Source organism: Channa argus, chromosome 1 (assembly GCF_033026475.1).
Source record: "Channa argus isolate prfri chromosome 1, Channa argus male v1.0, whole genome shotgun sequence".
In the NCBI taxonomy this organism is placed as follows: Eukaryota; Metazoa; Chordata; class Actinopteri; order Anabantiformes; family Channidae; genus Channa; species Channa argus.
In genome coordinates this window covers 27,490,597-27,507,260 of record NC_090197.1, presented here as the reverse complement: position 1 = coordinate 27,507,260, position 16,664 = coordinate 27,490,597, and the positions used below count along the sequence as shown (strand labels likewise).

General features: G+C 38.1%; 1 protein-coding gene across 4 annotated transcripts; it reads left to right on the top strand.

Moving 5' to 3' along the window:
- Nucleotides 1–427: 427 nt before the first annotated feature.
- Nucleotides 428–16,581, top strand: entpd6 (ectonucleoside triphosphate diphosphohydrolase 6). Of its 4 annotated transcripts, XM_067510815.1 has the most exons (14): nt 429–564; nt 1,169–1,436; nt 2,532–2,608; nt 3,718–3,861; nt 5,775–5,850; nt 8,228–8,263; nt 8,583–8,671; nt 9,281–9,360; nt 10,026–10,090; nt 11,070–11,171; nt 11,267–11,407; nt 12,448–12,504; nt 13,419–13,531; nt 14,083–16,581. In XM_067510815.1, exons 2-14 carry the CDS (start codon nt 1,190–1,192, stop codon nt 14,164–14,166), a joined length of 1,311 nt encoding a protein of 436 aa, XP_067366916.1. In that variant the 5' UTR covers nt 429–564; nt 1,169–1,189; the 3' UTR covers nt 14,167–16,581. The 4 variants fall into 4 exon arrangements, with proteins under 4 accessions (XP_067366926.1, XP_067366916.1, XP_067366936.1 ...); XM_067510835.1 differs by lacking the exon at nt 1,169–1,436 and having other exon boundaries at nt 460–564; XM_067510844.1 differs by lacking the exon at nt 1,169–1,436 and having other exon boundaries at nt 460–564; nt 3,659–3,861.
- The last annotated feature ends 83 nt before the right edge of the window (nt 16,582–16,664 follow it).

Sequence of the window (16,664 nt, the reverse complement as noted above, 5' to 3'; positions counted from 1 at the left end):
TGGCTCCAAATTTATGTCAGTTGCCTTTTGTTTAAAGGTCCCCGGTTCAAATCCACCGGCTGGATTGTATGTAGTATAACAAACATGGAGAAGTACAAAACTGTAGTATCTAAAACATAGAAACTCAGGAGAAAATTTCAAAGTTTAGACATGTCTCCACCCTCCACCTGTGGAAAGAGCATATTTGTTTTATGCATTGGAAATTAGTAATAGACATTTCAATATGTGACTACCACAGACTCAGAGTTTTGTAATTATAACACAAAAACAAATGCGCACTGATGGATCAAAATTTCAAATCCAGTAACATGCACAATACTTTTGCTATGGATACTCTAAGAACTATTTGCTAATACTGTACTTGACCAGACAAAGTGTGAAGTGGTTGTCACTGAACCCAAACAGCCGTTTTACGCCTGAAGGCCAATTAAGAAAATGAGCGTCCAGCTCCGTCGCTCTGACGTCATCAGAAAGCGCCTTGTTGACAGCTCAGCGTCAGAGAGGAAATGAAGAGAAAATTTAAAGTGTTGAATTAAAGTTGGAGCTAATGACGCTTTCTGTTCGGTACGTAAACCAATAATTTGCCGTCTGTTCCCAAACAAAAAGCCTTTATTTCACGGACGGGATGACATTAATCTGATGTTAGCTTATCACCTCCATGATAACCGATTAACCTAATGCTAACTGATTAAGATTTCCAGCTTAAGTATGTTAGATGCAAAAATCGTTCTTTAAACAACGAATGTACTATTACTTCCTTTGTCATTGTATCCAATGGATGTTTACTAGTACATATATATTTAGCCGTAGTAGTAGCTATTCTCTAGGCAAGAGCATGTGACGTGGATCATCACCAAACTCTGTTAACATATCTGAGACTTTAATGCGATATAAGATTTAGTACAGCAAAAAATCTCACGAATCAGCCCCTAAGTTACCAGTGGTAAAAATACAAAATACATCTGGATCCACATTGTTATCTGAATCTACTTAAATGATTTTGAATTTCAGACAACTGAACTGTTGTCATCTCGTCAGGTCCTAACTTGCATTTTTCCAATGTATGGAATTGTAGATAACATGCTTCCTCTTGTAGACTCTCAGGCTGCAGCAGTTGGACAAACCTTACCTGTTTAATTAACAATAAAAACATTCTTTGTCTTGTAAGATCCTCAGAGAATGAACCACAATGAAGAGACCAAAGCTGGCTGGAGTTTTTCTGTTTGTGGGCTTTCTGCTCGTATACTTGATGTTTGTGAAGCGTCACTATGACACTTTTCAACCTGGAGCATACAGACAACCTCCTCACCATCGCCTCACAGACAATGATATGTCTGTCTCTGCTGCTGGACCAAGCTACCAGTATGGCATTATGTTTGATGCTGGGAGCACTGGAACCAGAATCCACATCTTTAAGTTCCAGATAGAGAACAAAGGTAGAGTAGATGTTGAAATACACCAGAGAATCTAAGCACAGGGGGAACTATATTAGGTACACATGTATAGTTTATTGGAAACTTTTTGGCCATGAATTAATTAATTATAAAACAATTTTCTTCAGGTGTTATTAATAGATTGATTAATTGGTTTTAAAAGTTCAGAAATTATTGTGACTGCAGGCAGGCCAGTTCAGCACTTAAACTCTTCTCCCAGAGTCCAAACTCATTTAAAATGAACTGGGTGAAGTGGAAAACTGGTTTTCAAACAGGTTGCCCTCCCTTAGATTTAGATTGATTACTTTGATCAGAACGATTAAATGATAATATTCTAATGAGGTCTTAATTGATTCACATAGAGAATATCTGAATCTGATAAATTGTTAACCACCACTGTGGAAAACAATGTAACACAGAATACATAACCATGAAACTTTAAAATAAATTAGCCTGAACATATACTGATATTTGGAGCAGATACTGATGTATTTATTCCAGATATTAATCAGGATATTAATCAGGATTTAATGTTAAACCTTTATAGATGAAGCTAAATAGATTTATATGGATCTGTTCAAATTAAAGCTTTATAAAGCAGCAAACCTCTGAGTTGCTTTTAGTGTATTTAACATAATGTTGGCCCCAAACATTAATTACCAGCTGTGAATCCAGCACACAAGAGGAGCTTTCAGCCTCTAAGTCCTGCAGCTGCTGGCACAGTTCGAACTGACACAAACTCATTAGAGTGTTAAGGAGGTTTTTGCTTTATTGGGCTTAGAGAAAGTTTCCTGCGGAGCTCGGCCAAATGCCTTCGTTATCGCATTTAATCGCTAAGCTAAATCACACAGGCTGAGTGCTGTTTTGGCTCCTTTGTTAGCATCCAAGCTAACCACACTAATGGCAACACCTGTTAGTTATATTCAGACTGGGATTGTCATTAAGAGCTTAATGACAGCTGAAGTGGAGGCACAGGTCCAGGGTCATTGAGTTATTTTATACAAAACTGAGGCATTAATGATCTTTTTACCCACTGTTAATGATAAAACTTAGCTTAGCCAAACATGTGTTTTCTACGTGTGTGTGTTTTTCCTGCAGAGTCTCCTAAGCTGGCTCATGAGACGTTCAGAGCTATCAAACCTGGACTGTCTGCATACGCTGATGATCCAGAGAAGGTACATTAGCTGTTAGTCTCAGTGCTTGTTTTACTGCACTTTATCTATGGAGGACAATAATAAAGGCTAAAGTGATATTAGTCCACTAATAGCCTATAAAGAAAATTACTTAAATGTTAAATGAGCAGCCACAACAACACATAACATATCTGATCAGAGATGCACTAATACCACTTTTTCCAAGACAGAGTAATGAAATGGGTATTAAAAATCATGCAGTATTTCTCCAAATCTCCAACAGGAGGCTGCTGCTGATCAAAATCCAAATCAGACTTTCTGCATAAATCAATGTGTCAGTGCCAGCATTGTATTTAAAAGTAACAGACACAATTTGCATACTGTCTTTTTAAGATGGCAACCATTTTAAACAGTAATTATTTAAATGTTACTTAAAAAGCTGCATATCTCTTATAATAAACTGTCTGCAGCAACATTGTCTCCTGTAGCGGCTGAGAACAGACTCTGCTAGACAACTATGGTCAGTCTCAGCTTCAAGTGTCTGCAAGAATTCAACAAATGTTCGAACAGCTCAACATATTCCAACGTTACTTAAAACTTGTTTTCTTCTTATTCAAAGCAAACAGCATTACAATTAGCATGTGGGTTTTAATGGGTGTAGAGATACGATGCCCCATTTCTGCAAGTTTCTGCTTGTTCAGCAGCTTGTACTTTATAATTACTGGTAGATTTTGTTGAGCATTGTTATATGGGGCAGAGCTGCACTTAACTTTACTTTTTTATCATTACTTTTTTAAAATTTAAAGGTATCAGTGGTTTATGTCATGTTGCTGTAAAATGTGGCTAATGGGTTGTATTACATAACTTTTGACGAAAATGACTACACAAGGCAGTATGAAAACAGGTAGTTGAGACTGGTATTAGCATTGGTGCATTCCTATGTCCATTATCAAAGAAACACCTCAGACAATTTAGAGGATTTCTACTCTGATATCACTTAGAGCTGGATTAAATTCTGAGTTACAGGTATTAAATTAGTAATTTCTACCTTAAGTGTTTCCTGTCTTATTCTCATTATATCTCACTTTACAGTTGAAAATCTTAGTGCTGTGGTGTCTCACTGTACCCCTCACCCCCCACCCTGTGACCAGTGTACATCAGGGATTATGGAGCTGTTGGAGGTGGCAAAGTCCAGCATCCCTTCCTACCTATGGAACGCCACCCCTGTGGTCCTGAAGGCGACAGCCGGCCTCCGCCTGCTGCCTGGAGAGAAGGCCAACCACCTGCTGGACCAAGTGAGACTCACACACTTCGTGTACAACACTCCACTGCACAGTTTGTGACTAAAAACTACAGGTTATTTAGCTGCTGAAAACCTGCATTATTCATTATCTTAAATGTCCCCACCAACATGTAGCAGAGACATTTAGATTTAGTAGGTGCAGAGATGTGTCTTAATACTTTATCAGGCTCATTAAAATATACTGCTTGCTAAACCAGAACATGGTTCATATTTCTTAGATTTCATATTCGTATTCCTTATTGAAATGGAGAAGCATAGAAACCAAAAAAAGAGATAACAAATGACTACAATTAATCTTTAAATTAAAACTTTTGGGAACAATTTAAAGGCAACAGAAATATAGTGGTAAAGAGGCCGGAGAAGTGCTCTGTGTTTGTACATAACGATTGTTATCAGGACTGCATCTGAAAATCAGCCATAACACACGAGCTCCATCTTTGCGTTAATATATGTGACTATAATCATTTATTAGAATAAATTTTAATAAAAACTAAAGCCCCCTCCCGCCCCCTCTCTTAGTAATCAGCTCTGTGTTTGGCACAGTCTGATAATAAGAGCAAAGCTTCAGATTAAATCACATTTTGGCCGACTGCTTTAGTCCTGTTATTACTGATTACTTAAAAGCTTTAATAGACGTTTTCGTTTTTGACCCTGATGTCCTGCTGCTGCTGGTGATGATGAAGAGGAGGATGAAGAGGCATTAGCTTCCTGTGAGGATATTAGCTAAAGTAATTCACTTACATAATGGAGAGTGGCTGACTGAGATTCAGAACAGAGGATGTTGATCATGTGTTTGATTACCTGATCAGCAGGCACATGCACAGGGGAAAACTCTGGGGGCCCAACGCCTTCTCCTAAATTATTTAAATGTGCCCTTCTCAAACATTAAATAGTCCTCAATTATCAGTGGTGAAAAGGAATGAAGTACATTTAGTTAATTACTGGACGTAAGACTTTGAAGTACTTGGTCTACATCTTGGACTTTTTATTTTTTAATTTTTTAATCCTTTTGGCTCATCTTGTGAGTTCAGGGTCACCACAGCGGATCTGAAACACTATTACCTTTTTTAAAATCAGTTGAGTTTCTTACAGGTGGACTTCAGTCAGGTCCCCAACACATCTCAAAAAAAGTTAAGCAAACAGGATGGAACTACAGCAGATGGTCTAAATACTTCCAGATTCAGTCAGTATTTTCTAAAATTTTGAATTACATTTATCCACATGTTAATTTTGGGAGAAGTCACCTGGATCTGAGCTGGTTTTGTTCTTTAGTGCCAAATAACACAGTGTTTTCTTGTGTGTGGATGGAATGTTTTAAAATATAAGCCTGTGTTGCACTATTTTCTTTGGGGAACAATACTAATCCAAAAAGAAAAATGGAAACAGGATTCTTTCTCCTCTCACATCCAATTTAACTACTGCTCATCTCATCATCCAGTACTTATGTTCAGTCTAAATAAGAGTATTAAAACATAAAACTAAAGCAATTACTTTTTGCTTGTCACAAACACTATCCACTGCAATTTTAGTGATCAGTTAATCATTTAGGTCGTTTTAAAGCAAAAATACAAAAGATTTATTGGGTCCAGCTTCTTAAATATTTACAATTTATTGGTTTTCTAGAGTATAGATATTTACGTTTTAGGTTTAGCTTTGTACATATTCACCGTTTTCATTTTCTAGTCCAAACCATTAATAAACATAATAATCTGCACATTAATCAGTAATGTAAAATATTGGTTAGTTGCAGGTCTGTTAAAAGGTCACAGCTCTGATTTATTTGCAGGGGTTTCCTAATCTTCTCAGTCTTTCAATCTGTTCGCTTAAATCAAACATTTTCAGAGCAAATCTGGAGATGAATAATTAGCTTTAGGTAGATAATTGTGTTACTTTTGTTGTGCCCAGGTGAGGATGGTGTTTCTGGAGTCTCCGTTTCTTTTCAGAGATGCCAGCGTGTCAATCATGGAGGGCACGGATGAAGGTAACATATTCTTGCATTAAACTAGTAGGACGTTTATTCTGTAAGAGGCCTGGAATCAAATAAAACCATTCAGAAGTAAAGGCTTTCAGTCAGCATAGCCATTTTGGGCTAATCCACTACTTTAAAATGCCTGAACGGTTTAAAAGTGAGTTTTTTGAAACACAATTGTCATCTCTTTATGAGTTTATTAGATTTAGAGGAATTTGATTGTCTCTACATGTCCTCATTGTTTCATGTGTTCTATTTGTGGAGCAGGTCAGGTGATGAACCATGAGTAGATCCTGTTTCTCCTTGTTTTTCACTGCACATAAACCTCAGAGGTCCCACTCTGATTTCCCCAACGGAAAGTGCCAATATGGAGGATTAGACAATATGTAGGATTAAACAATATGTAGGCTTAAAAATTAGATGACATAGGAGACAAACCTCGACATGTGGCTCAGAGACGGACTGATTAGGCTTTGGAAAGACAATAAAGGAATGTGAGAGTTTCTAGTCAGAGTCAGGATCTGCTGCAGCTTTATACTTCCTCTGTTTGTCATTACTTAATGCTGTCACACTACAATGGCATGATGCTGCAATGGAATTTGAATTTCAGTTTGTCATTCAATGGTATGGCAAGTCCATTTGAAGGGACATGCAGTCAATTAATGTTGGTCCCCTCATTTTGAAATGGTAAAAAAGAGTCAAACAAAAACTGCCCATTAATATTGGACAAATGTTAAGGGGGCCTGGTGGCTCATTGATAGGTAATTAGGTTGGGATGCAGAAAGCCACACCCAACAGGTGTACCCCCACCCAGCCACCAAGGGCCACTTTGGTGCTGGTCACAAGCCTGGACAAAAATGGGAGGGTAGCGACAGGAAGGGCATCCAGTGTAAAAACTTAGGTTAAATGAACACATTCCGCTGTGGAAAACCCTGAAGGGACAGGCCGACAGCCATTGGCCTTTTTTGGTACAAATTCATTTTCATCAGATTTATCAAGGTGGGTGAAAACATTTGCACTGATTTGATTTACTATAGTATTTTTTTACCCTCCTTAACTATTTTTGTTACTTCTGATGATGAAGAAACATAGAGAAGTAAAGACTAGCTGAATGTACATTGTTATTGTGTTAGGTTTAGAGGAATGCAAACTTAATTCTAAATCTACTATAATAATAATGCACATACTGGACATTGAGCCTGAAACAAATTTTCTATCCATCTATATATCTCTTTCTAAATATATCTATACATCTGTATGTTTATCTCTATTTCTATATCTATAGTGACTCACATGTAGGTCCTGTGGCTTAAATGCTTACTCTGTATGGACACGAAGCTCGTTCACTTATAATCCAATCCTTTTAAAGTAGTTCATACAAGCAATTATGGCCATGTGGAATAATGTCCCACTTAATCTTGAAGGGGGAGGGACGGAGGCCGATTATCTCCCCCCACTGTTTATTTCTGAGGCTGAAATGTTTTCTCCTTTTCTGAGTGGGATCCGCTCATTTCTCCATCCACCATAAGTGTCTTTTAATGATTACTGAATTAACTTCTTACCCTGTCCCCTTTTCCTCCGCTCAGTGAGCCACTAATGGACAAATTCCTCCTCTGTTGCTCCCGAGTGCTAAACTCTAAACAGTCATTTCAGAAATCTAACCGGATTCCATCAGCCTTATTATCACTCTGATATTTTGCCATTCTTGGCCTGGATTCTTATAGCTCATTGAGATTACCCTCCAACCGTCCAGAATGGAAGCGACTTATTGTTAATGCAGACCTCTAAGTGGTTACTGGGGGGCAAAGGGTGCTAAGTGCCGGTGTTTGACTCCTAAAGCTGAATATTTCTCTGTACTTGTTTGTTTTGTTTGAAAATTGCTTCTTAGCATCTTTGCCTGAGAGTTTTATGTTAAAGCTCCTATGATACAGTTTCTATCAAGCTCTTTAAGCATCCACTTCTGCATTTGGACAATGTCAAAGGTCACTGATAAAATGCACTAATGCATCCAGCTGAGAGCAAATATTCTGCTGCAAACACTAATGACGTCTTTGAATTGACCTGAATAAGCAGATCTCGGTGTACTCTCAACGTATCACTCTTTATATCTTTACTTAGAAAATACTTCATTTGTCCAATCTAAACTGCTTCATCAAACTTTTCTATTTGTCCAGTGGAGGTCAAATTGTATCTGTCCATTCTGACTAAATTAGTAGTTGATTGTGTCATGATTGCAATGTTTTGATGCACAAGCCTCTTGTAATTGCTCAGCAATTTTTTCCTGGATTTCATGAAAACTGCCATTCAATTTGCTAGGGGTTCCTAAATACTGACAAACATTGCCATAAAGTGATCAGTGCTTAAAATGTGTTTGTTTTTACCTATTCAGGTATCTCTGCCTGGATCACAGTCAACTTCCTCACTGGTGAGAATTTAACACACACAATCTAACCCTAAATTAACATAATTCTCAACTCTTAAACAGGCCTTCAAACGTGTTAGGACTCGTAAAGTGCCATCACTTCGCCTAGGTTTGGAAAAAATGTCTTTTTTTTGTATAACAAATACAAACACACACTAACGCAAAATATTATTAGATTGACATAAAATCTGCATGAACCAATAACAGGAATGCATGTGAATGTTTGTAAGGTTTACAGGTTGGTTTGTGTGTCAAACCAGATTAATGGGGACAAGTGACAGTGATTACCTATTATTGGATTATATTCTCTCTCTGTTTTTAGGTGGTCTTCACAGCACTAATTTACCCACTGTGGGAATACTAGATCTAGGCGGTGGTTCAACTCAGATCACATTCAGCCCTCAGGATGAGGTGAGGACAAATGACACTATGATGAGAAGTGGTGGAGCGAGGTAGACCTAGAGTGGAAGATCTCTCTCTCTTTCTCTTCAGTCAAACTACCAGTGTGGCTCCATCTTAGAGGCTTTAATCTGTAAATGCCACGCTAATCCCAAATAAACAGCCTCACATCAGGAGGGGGAAAGAGGAGGGTGTAGAAAGAGAGAAAAGAGAGGATGGCGGGGTCTGGTTTCTTATTTAGGTCAGGCTTCCTATGTGAGAGGTTGGAGAAGAGTTCATCCCGTCACCAGTTGACTGCATCAACACAGAGATCCTTGTCTTCTGCTGGTGTGATGCTAATTTTTTTTCTTCCTCTAATGGGGGGTCAATAGGATGGGGGTAGGGGTGGGGATTTAGGGAACACAAGATGCAACACAGTTCCATTTTAACTCTAGACTCCTCTGCTCTAGACCCTGTCATGAAAAACATTTTACAATTTCTTGTGTACAGAACTAAATGGCAATTCAATCAATCAATGCACAATCTCTGCAATGCCAGCACAGCCTCAAACACTGGTGCATTTTCGTTTGTTTAGAATAAATCTGATTCTAAACTCTAACCATATTATATTTTTCGGTGCAGAGAACCATTCAGACCTCACCCATCGACTACATCAGGTCCTTCCAGATATTCAACAACATACACACTGTCTACACTCACAGGTAAAAAGACACTAAAACATACAACTTTATGGCTAAATTTCATTTAAAATAATACAAACCCAACTTACACTAAACCTAGTTATAACCCTATCCTTGCAACAGCCCTTTGAAGGGGTATGAGAAGTTGAAGACGATCCTTACTTTGTCAATATATCCTCACTTCCATAGTAGAGGACCTGAATCAGCCCTCACTCTACTGTTCATGAAGACACACACACACACACACACACAATTAGTTCAGAGACCAACTTCATCTTTTTATGTCCCAGTCAATGTATATTAAATCAATAGAATTTTATATATCAACATCAGCTTAGGTCATGTCTTGTTTTGGCCTCAGGGCTGCAAATACTTTTTATTTTCTGAGTTAGTTAATCTGTTAAATTCATCTATAATTTTTTACTTTTGAGTCCCCAGACTCAGTGTGACTTCTGCATACGTTTAAGTACCCTTTCTCTCCAAGAGAAACTAAAGATGTTCAGTTTAATATCATGTAAGACAAACATACTTCAGAGAAGCTTTAACTAGTACATAGTTTTTTTAATTGTTCATTATTGAGTGAATAAAAAAACTTTGTTGCTCAGTGTATTTATTAAAATCTTTACATTTTAGAGTTTTTTTTTCTCCCAGATGTGCAATGACTCAGTAAATCTCTCTCTCTGCAGTTATCTGGGACTGGGTCTGATGTCAGCTCGACTCGCCATCTTAGGAGGCGTTGATGCTTCACCCCGTATGTTTAATCCTCATTTTTTTATTTCTTGTTTTTCAATTTGCTTTCATCTCTGCCTTTTATACAACCCGCCCCCTGTCAGATAAATAAGCCATTATCTAATCTTTTAATAACACAGAGCAAGATTAATTCCTTGCTGCCAGCTGTTGCTACGATTTAGCTCCTGTAAGAAGCTGCAGCACAGATTCACTCTGCTGTCTGTCTGTGCAGGGAGAGGAAAAATTAAGAGAAATGCTAAATAGTTCAGGCTCAGTTCAGTAAAGTTCAGACTGTTTGATTCCTCTTTAGTTGTCAGACGTAATGATTTAACCTAATGGTCCTTTTATTGTGCGATTTGTGCTGGTGTTAACCTTCTGAATCTATATATGATGCACTTTTTCCCACATCACTGAGAAAATACTAACAGATGCACGCAGATTAAAACATAAGAATGCACACTTAGAAACACAAAAGAAACAACAATCATAAATCAGGCAAGAAATAGAATATTTCCATACAAATTAACTTTACAGTGTGAAGTTAATGTCATGATTCGACTAATCACAGGGGTCACAGAGCTCCTTCACCACATCCTCTTAGGCTAGTGTTAATTAATTAGTAATTAGTAATTAAGTAATGGATCACAGATCTCAGAAGAAAAATTACCACAAACAAATTAAATTAGCCAAAATACGACACAAAATTCTTACAAAGTTATTTAAGTGTACTTCTGCAATGTGAACATTGTTCCCTTCTTAAAGTAGAAAAATAGCAAAACTGCAAATTGAACATTTTCAAATGAGGGCAGAGGTTTTATAGAATCATGGCAAAAAAATAAGTTTTACAAATGTAAAAATATAACGTTTTTTTCTCCTTCTGATGTGTAATTGGTCATATAATGGTCTATATTTGAGTTTTGTATCAGAACATCTGAGAAAAGAGAAAACATCTTCTAAAATGATTAAAATCTTATAGTGTATGTCTGTCTGTCTGTGAGCAGTAGGGGGCACCACTGAGCTGGTCAGTCCCTGCCTGGCTCCCGAGTACTCAGGCAGGTTGGAACACGCTGACATTGTCTACACTGTGAAGGGACAGAAGGCAGGTAAAACCCCAGCAGGGATGTTTTTGGTTGGTTTCCTGGTTACCCATCATGCAGCTGTAGCATGTAGGAAGTTTGCAGCCTTGTGTGTGTTTCAGGGGAGGCTGCTTATGAGGCGTGTCTCAACAAAGTGGAAAAGGTTCTGTACAGGAAGGTTATAAAGGCATCCGAGGCAGCTGACATGGACTTCTATGCCTTCTCCTACTACTATGACCGAGCCGTCGACCTTGGAGCCATTGGTAGGAGACTGGTACTTTTCTGCTCTCCTGTAGGCAGAGACACTGTGAGGGTTTCTGCAGGTCCTAAATGATCATAATCACAACTCTCGTCTCAATTAATCATAAGCAAAACCACTTAAAGTTTGTGATTTATTTATTTATTTCTCCAACAGTTTTTAGCTGTTGGAGAAATTGATAGAAAAACTAAAGAGTGATGTCTCTATTGTGAGTTCTAAACCGCTACAAAGCGGAAAACATCAGCTTCACAGTGACATGATCTCAAATGCTTAGCTCAGATAAAATCTGTCAATGTCCAGTGCAGACCATAATACATGTAAAATGATTATTATTTTTAAACATGATTTTTATTTCCAGTTTTATATGTGTTTATATTTATATGCAGACAAACAATAAACAACTACAACAAAATTGGAACAAATAATAAGACAGACCAGGTCATCTTGACAGTTACCTATTACAGTTTCACTTATCTTACTATGCAGTTATTGTATATAGGGTTACATATATCTTTCTTCACTTATCTGGGAAAAAAATAGTCTGTCCCTCCTTCACATATATCTTTTGCGTGTAGCTAAAAATCAAACATCATAATGGTTCTTTTTCTTAGGCATTGTAATAGGGTTTATTGGAATTGTGTTATTTAAAAAGTACTTTAACACAAAACGTAATTCTTTCCACATCATAAATTTCCTTATAATAGTTATCCATGTTCCCTTGTTGGGGTTCGTTTTCTACCACTTCCTAGTTGTTGCTTTTATCTTGTGTATTAAGTGTGGTTGGTATGTAACCTAGATCTATTGTCAGAAAATTACAATCAATCTCCAGCCTCAAGTTGTTTAATGAAGACAGCACTGGGGGAACAACTGCTGTGATTCAGCAAGTAGAGACAAATGTCTCAGGACAGTTTGAAGGTTTTAGATCTGATAATATTTGTTGGTTCAGGGAATTATCTCCTGCTTTGTTGATATCACATCATCCTACAGGTTTTCAGCGTTCATGGATTCTGATCTGGCATCTGTTTCTGTGTTTTCTGTGCTCAGAGGAGAAGAGGGGAGGGGCCATCACAGTGGCTGATTACATTGATGGGGCTAAAAGAGGTGAGGCAGTGCCACCCAGCTGAAGATCCTCTGAACTGCACTTTACTCTTTCTCTGAGGATTCCTCACTCCTAATGACTTTCCTACATTTTCAACTTTCTGGCAACACATGTCAATATTAAACTCTGTACCTCTATTACATTGAATACTAAGCTCTCTGGCAGCTGGATGAGACACTCAGTCAGTTTTATGCTTTATAGATTTAACACATTGTGGATGCATGACATTTTATCAAATGTTAACAGAATATGTAGATAACCAGAGAAAAATCATTCATGTAACATTTACCCAGGGATATGTTTGTATGTAGAGGTATGGTCATATTTTTACAGACAGGGAAGATGGTGGCTGCTTTCAGGCAAGGGTACTATGCTGGCCAATCTCAGGGAGGTGTTAAAAATTCTTGTCAGGACCCCTGATAGCTGGTAAGCACAGGCCTTCAGGACTTTACCCAGTTTACTCAGTCTGGTCCTTCTGCTTTTTGAGTGTTTACAGCCTTCAACACCTTTCTCTCTTGATGTTCGTGTGAGTAAGATCTTTCTATATCAAAGCCTGCCTCTGACTTGTTGCCCTTGTAGTTTGTTTGGTGCTTTAAACCCTGCCACAACTGCCTCAGATTGTTATCAGTCAGATGGTTTTCAGTCTTTTCCTATACTCCATTTTAGCAGCTTTGAGTCCTCTCCTCAGATTTGCCCTGGTTACTCTGTGCTGGTCTCTGTACCCTGCTTTGATGGCAGAGTTGCAGGCTCCTACTGTTCTACTGAGGGATTTGTAAGCAGGGTTATTATCTTCAATTTAAATTTCATTAGATCTGTTATTGGGTGAGTGGGTCTATGAGGAGTCATACTGCAACTTCTTTTAACTGATGGAACATGTTTTGTTGTCTGCTGTTATCTGATGTTGTTTTTCTTCCAGTGTGCAGTGGTCTGTCCATCAGTCCTTTGCAAGGTCCATTCCTCTGTCTGGACCTGGTCTACATCTCAGTCCTGTTGCAGGAGCTCGGATTCCCCTCACACAAACAATTCAAGGTGAGGAAGACTAATGAAAACTCAAATGCTTATTGGTGAAACTAATTGTTTATTCTGATTACACTTATACACATAGCTTTGTTGCACTTATAAATCTCTTTTCATACCTATGAGCTCTGCGGCTGGATTATGTGTACATAGTGGTCCCCTCCTTTCACAACATCCACCGTCACACCTGCACAAATACTTGACTCAACAAGCACTTCTGAGCTGTTGATCAGTATTTATAAAGCAATTCACAGTACACATGGCCTTTCTTGGTAACATAGTCCAGGGTCTTTTGAATCTCCAAATTCCCCCTCCAAATTCCCCCATTAAAATCCACCACCACTTGGAGTAAACAGCAGTAAACCACTTAACTTAGTTGTTAGACCAAAGTGTTGCAGCTTGTTGTATTTCATTTGACAATAAATTTAAATCTGAATCAAGCGATTGTGTTTATCAAACAATGGAAAGAAACAGATAAAACTCGAGGAAAATCTCTGTGTATAAAGCCCAGTGACTTTGTCCTCAAAGCGACAATAAAAGCTCCATGTGTATTTATGTTGCAGTTGGCGAGGACGATCAACCAGGTGGAAACCAGCTGGGCCCTTGGAGCAACTTTCCATTACATCGAGTCTCTGAAGAGACACTAAAGTCAAACCTCCAGCTGCTGAAAGATCTCGACATGAGTATTATGGACCTCGATAAGATCACTGAGAGTCCAGCGATTCTAAAGATTGTAGACCTCAATAAGATGCTGGAAAGCATAAAACTACTAAAAACCTGGGACCTCAGGAAAGGCCTGAAGCATTTAAAGCTCCTGGTTCTCTCGGGATCCTAAAAGGGTAAAGACTCTGGGCCTCTCCCAGATTTGGAAGAGTCTTGGGATCCCGGACCTTGCTGAGATTCAGGATAATCTAATGATCCTGGATCTCACAAAGTCCCTGGAGAGTCTAAAGCTTCTAAAACTCATTAACCTAAAGAGTCTAAAGATCATGGACCTCACTGGGAATTTGGAGATTCAAAAGACCCTGGACTATGTTACCAGCCTTTGGGGCTGTGCTAAAGCCAGTAAGTAGGCTGTCCATATGTAAACATGCAAATATTCAATGAGCTCAGATGTTTGATACCCGGTTCCCCCCACCACGATTATCATCAGATTCTGTGGGAAGCACTTCTACACACTCCTGGATCCAGAGGAGATCCTCATGTATCTAGACCTCCTGATTACCCCAGACCTTGCCACAATACCAGAGCTTGCAGAGATTGTGAGTTTAAAACCTGCAGAGGATTCTCAGATTTGTGGTGACTCACACATGATCTGAGACTAAACACAAATGGACATAACACTCATGATACGATATGTGGCTGTGAATTCCAAAGCTGTGGAAACATGAATGTTTCCAGTTAATAACAAAGGACATTAACCATTTTTACTTGGACTCAGCAGCACCTGTCCAGCTTCACGATGATCTGATCCTGTATGATCCTCCGCTGATTTCCCCTCTGCACTTTCCTTCATATTTAATCTTATTGTTTTTTACAAAATTACCTCATGGAAACACTCCACCCCACAAACACTTGACCTACAATTTAACTGACAGCTGAGTATAAGCATTAATAGTTGTTATTCTCTCTCAGGAGTTTTTAACTCCTCTGATGTTTAAATACTAGTTTCAAAATGTATTGTCTTATATATTTTGTTAAGTGTTTGATTAATCAGGCTTATAAAAGTTGATTATTGCATGTTTTTGGTTTGGATTTGTTTAAAAATTGTTGTGATACTGAATGTTTAAAGCTGATTTTTGTGCCAGTTTTTTTTTTCATATTTTTCAGAAAGATCCAGAGAATCAGATGCTTAACTGTGAAACATCACATTTTAAATTGATTTTTTATTTTTTTTTTATTTTTTTTTTATGAGCTACTTGATCTTAGTCCTGTTGGCCTGGCTCAAACATATGAAGTTATTATATAATAAGAGAAACTGGGAGAGTGTGGCTCTAAAACTGACATGATATATGCTGGATTCCCTGGAACTGGAGGCTCTTGAGTCCACATGATCTTCGGGACTTTGTAGAACTGTGACCCAGTGCCTGAACTGCCCTCTGAGTCCAGAGATGCTTCCAAACATCCAGGAATCATGTTCTACATTGTACAATATTTTCCAGCATTATCTCCAGCAACATTTAATCTGTTATGGAAATCAAAACATCCTGGGGTCATGTCTCTGAAACGCTACAGCCATGAAAAATCCTGACAGTGAATCACATTTCCTGTCCTCTAAACTGATGAGTTTAAATTCTCTGTGTCTCTAACCTCAGTGTTGAACTTGATTTAGTTTCTGTCGACAGCGAGTCTGATTGTTTCCTATTCTGAAGAAGCTCCTGTTTGGCCTTGTTTTGGTACAGACATGTGAATGTGTTTCTGACCTCCGGCAGTGTTTAACAGCTGAACAAAGACTCTAGAGATGTGTTAGTCTGTAGTGAATTCATTAAGTCAGAGATGACCTAAAGCAAAGTGTGGGTGTAATTTTAACATTATGAAGTTTTCAGGTTGGTGGTGTTTTTTTTGTCTATTAAAAGGGCAACATCACTGATTTTCAACTTGGTTTCTGTGGTTTTGTTTAGGGTGTAAATGTACATTACTGCATTTAAAACTTCCTTCAGACCTAACTATATTCAAATATAGCTCAGCTTCTAGCTGAAAAACTCAGATGACATCACCTGGAGGACTTTTTCATCATTAGTAGTTCAGATGATGTCATGTGGGCGAGCTCTGGAAAAGCATGTTGACCATGATTACAAACTCCAGCAAGATGACATAATCTTAACTTAAGGTTACTCCAAGCGATGCCATCTGGAGGTGTTTTCAGCTAGAAGTAGAGAGATATTTTAATGTAGGGAAGTTGGAGAGAAGTTTAGTAGGATTCATTTAATTTCACTACCCAAATTACAACCAAAACAAGCAATTTCAGTATCAGTTGTGTCCTAATATTAATTATTTTACCTGCCGCTTTTCAGTGTCATTGTTAGGTTCATTTAGCTTATAGGAATTAAATTTCTGTGTAATTTGCTTCATTTGTCATTAATATTTCCATGATTAATATGAGATGCTGATGATCATTATTTAGTAGATTTGGTTGTAATTTAAA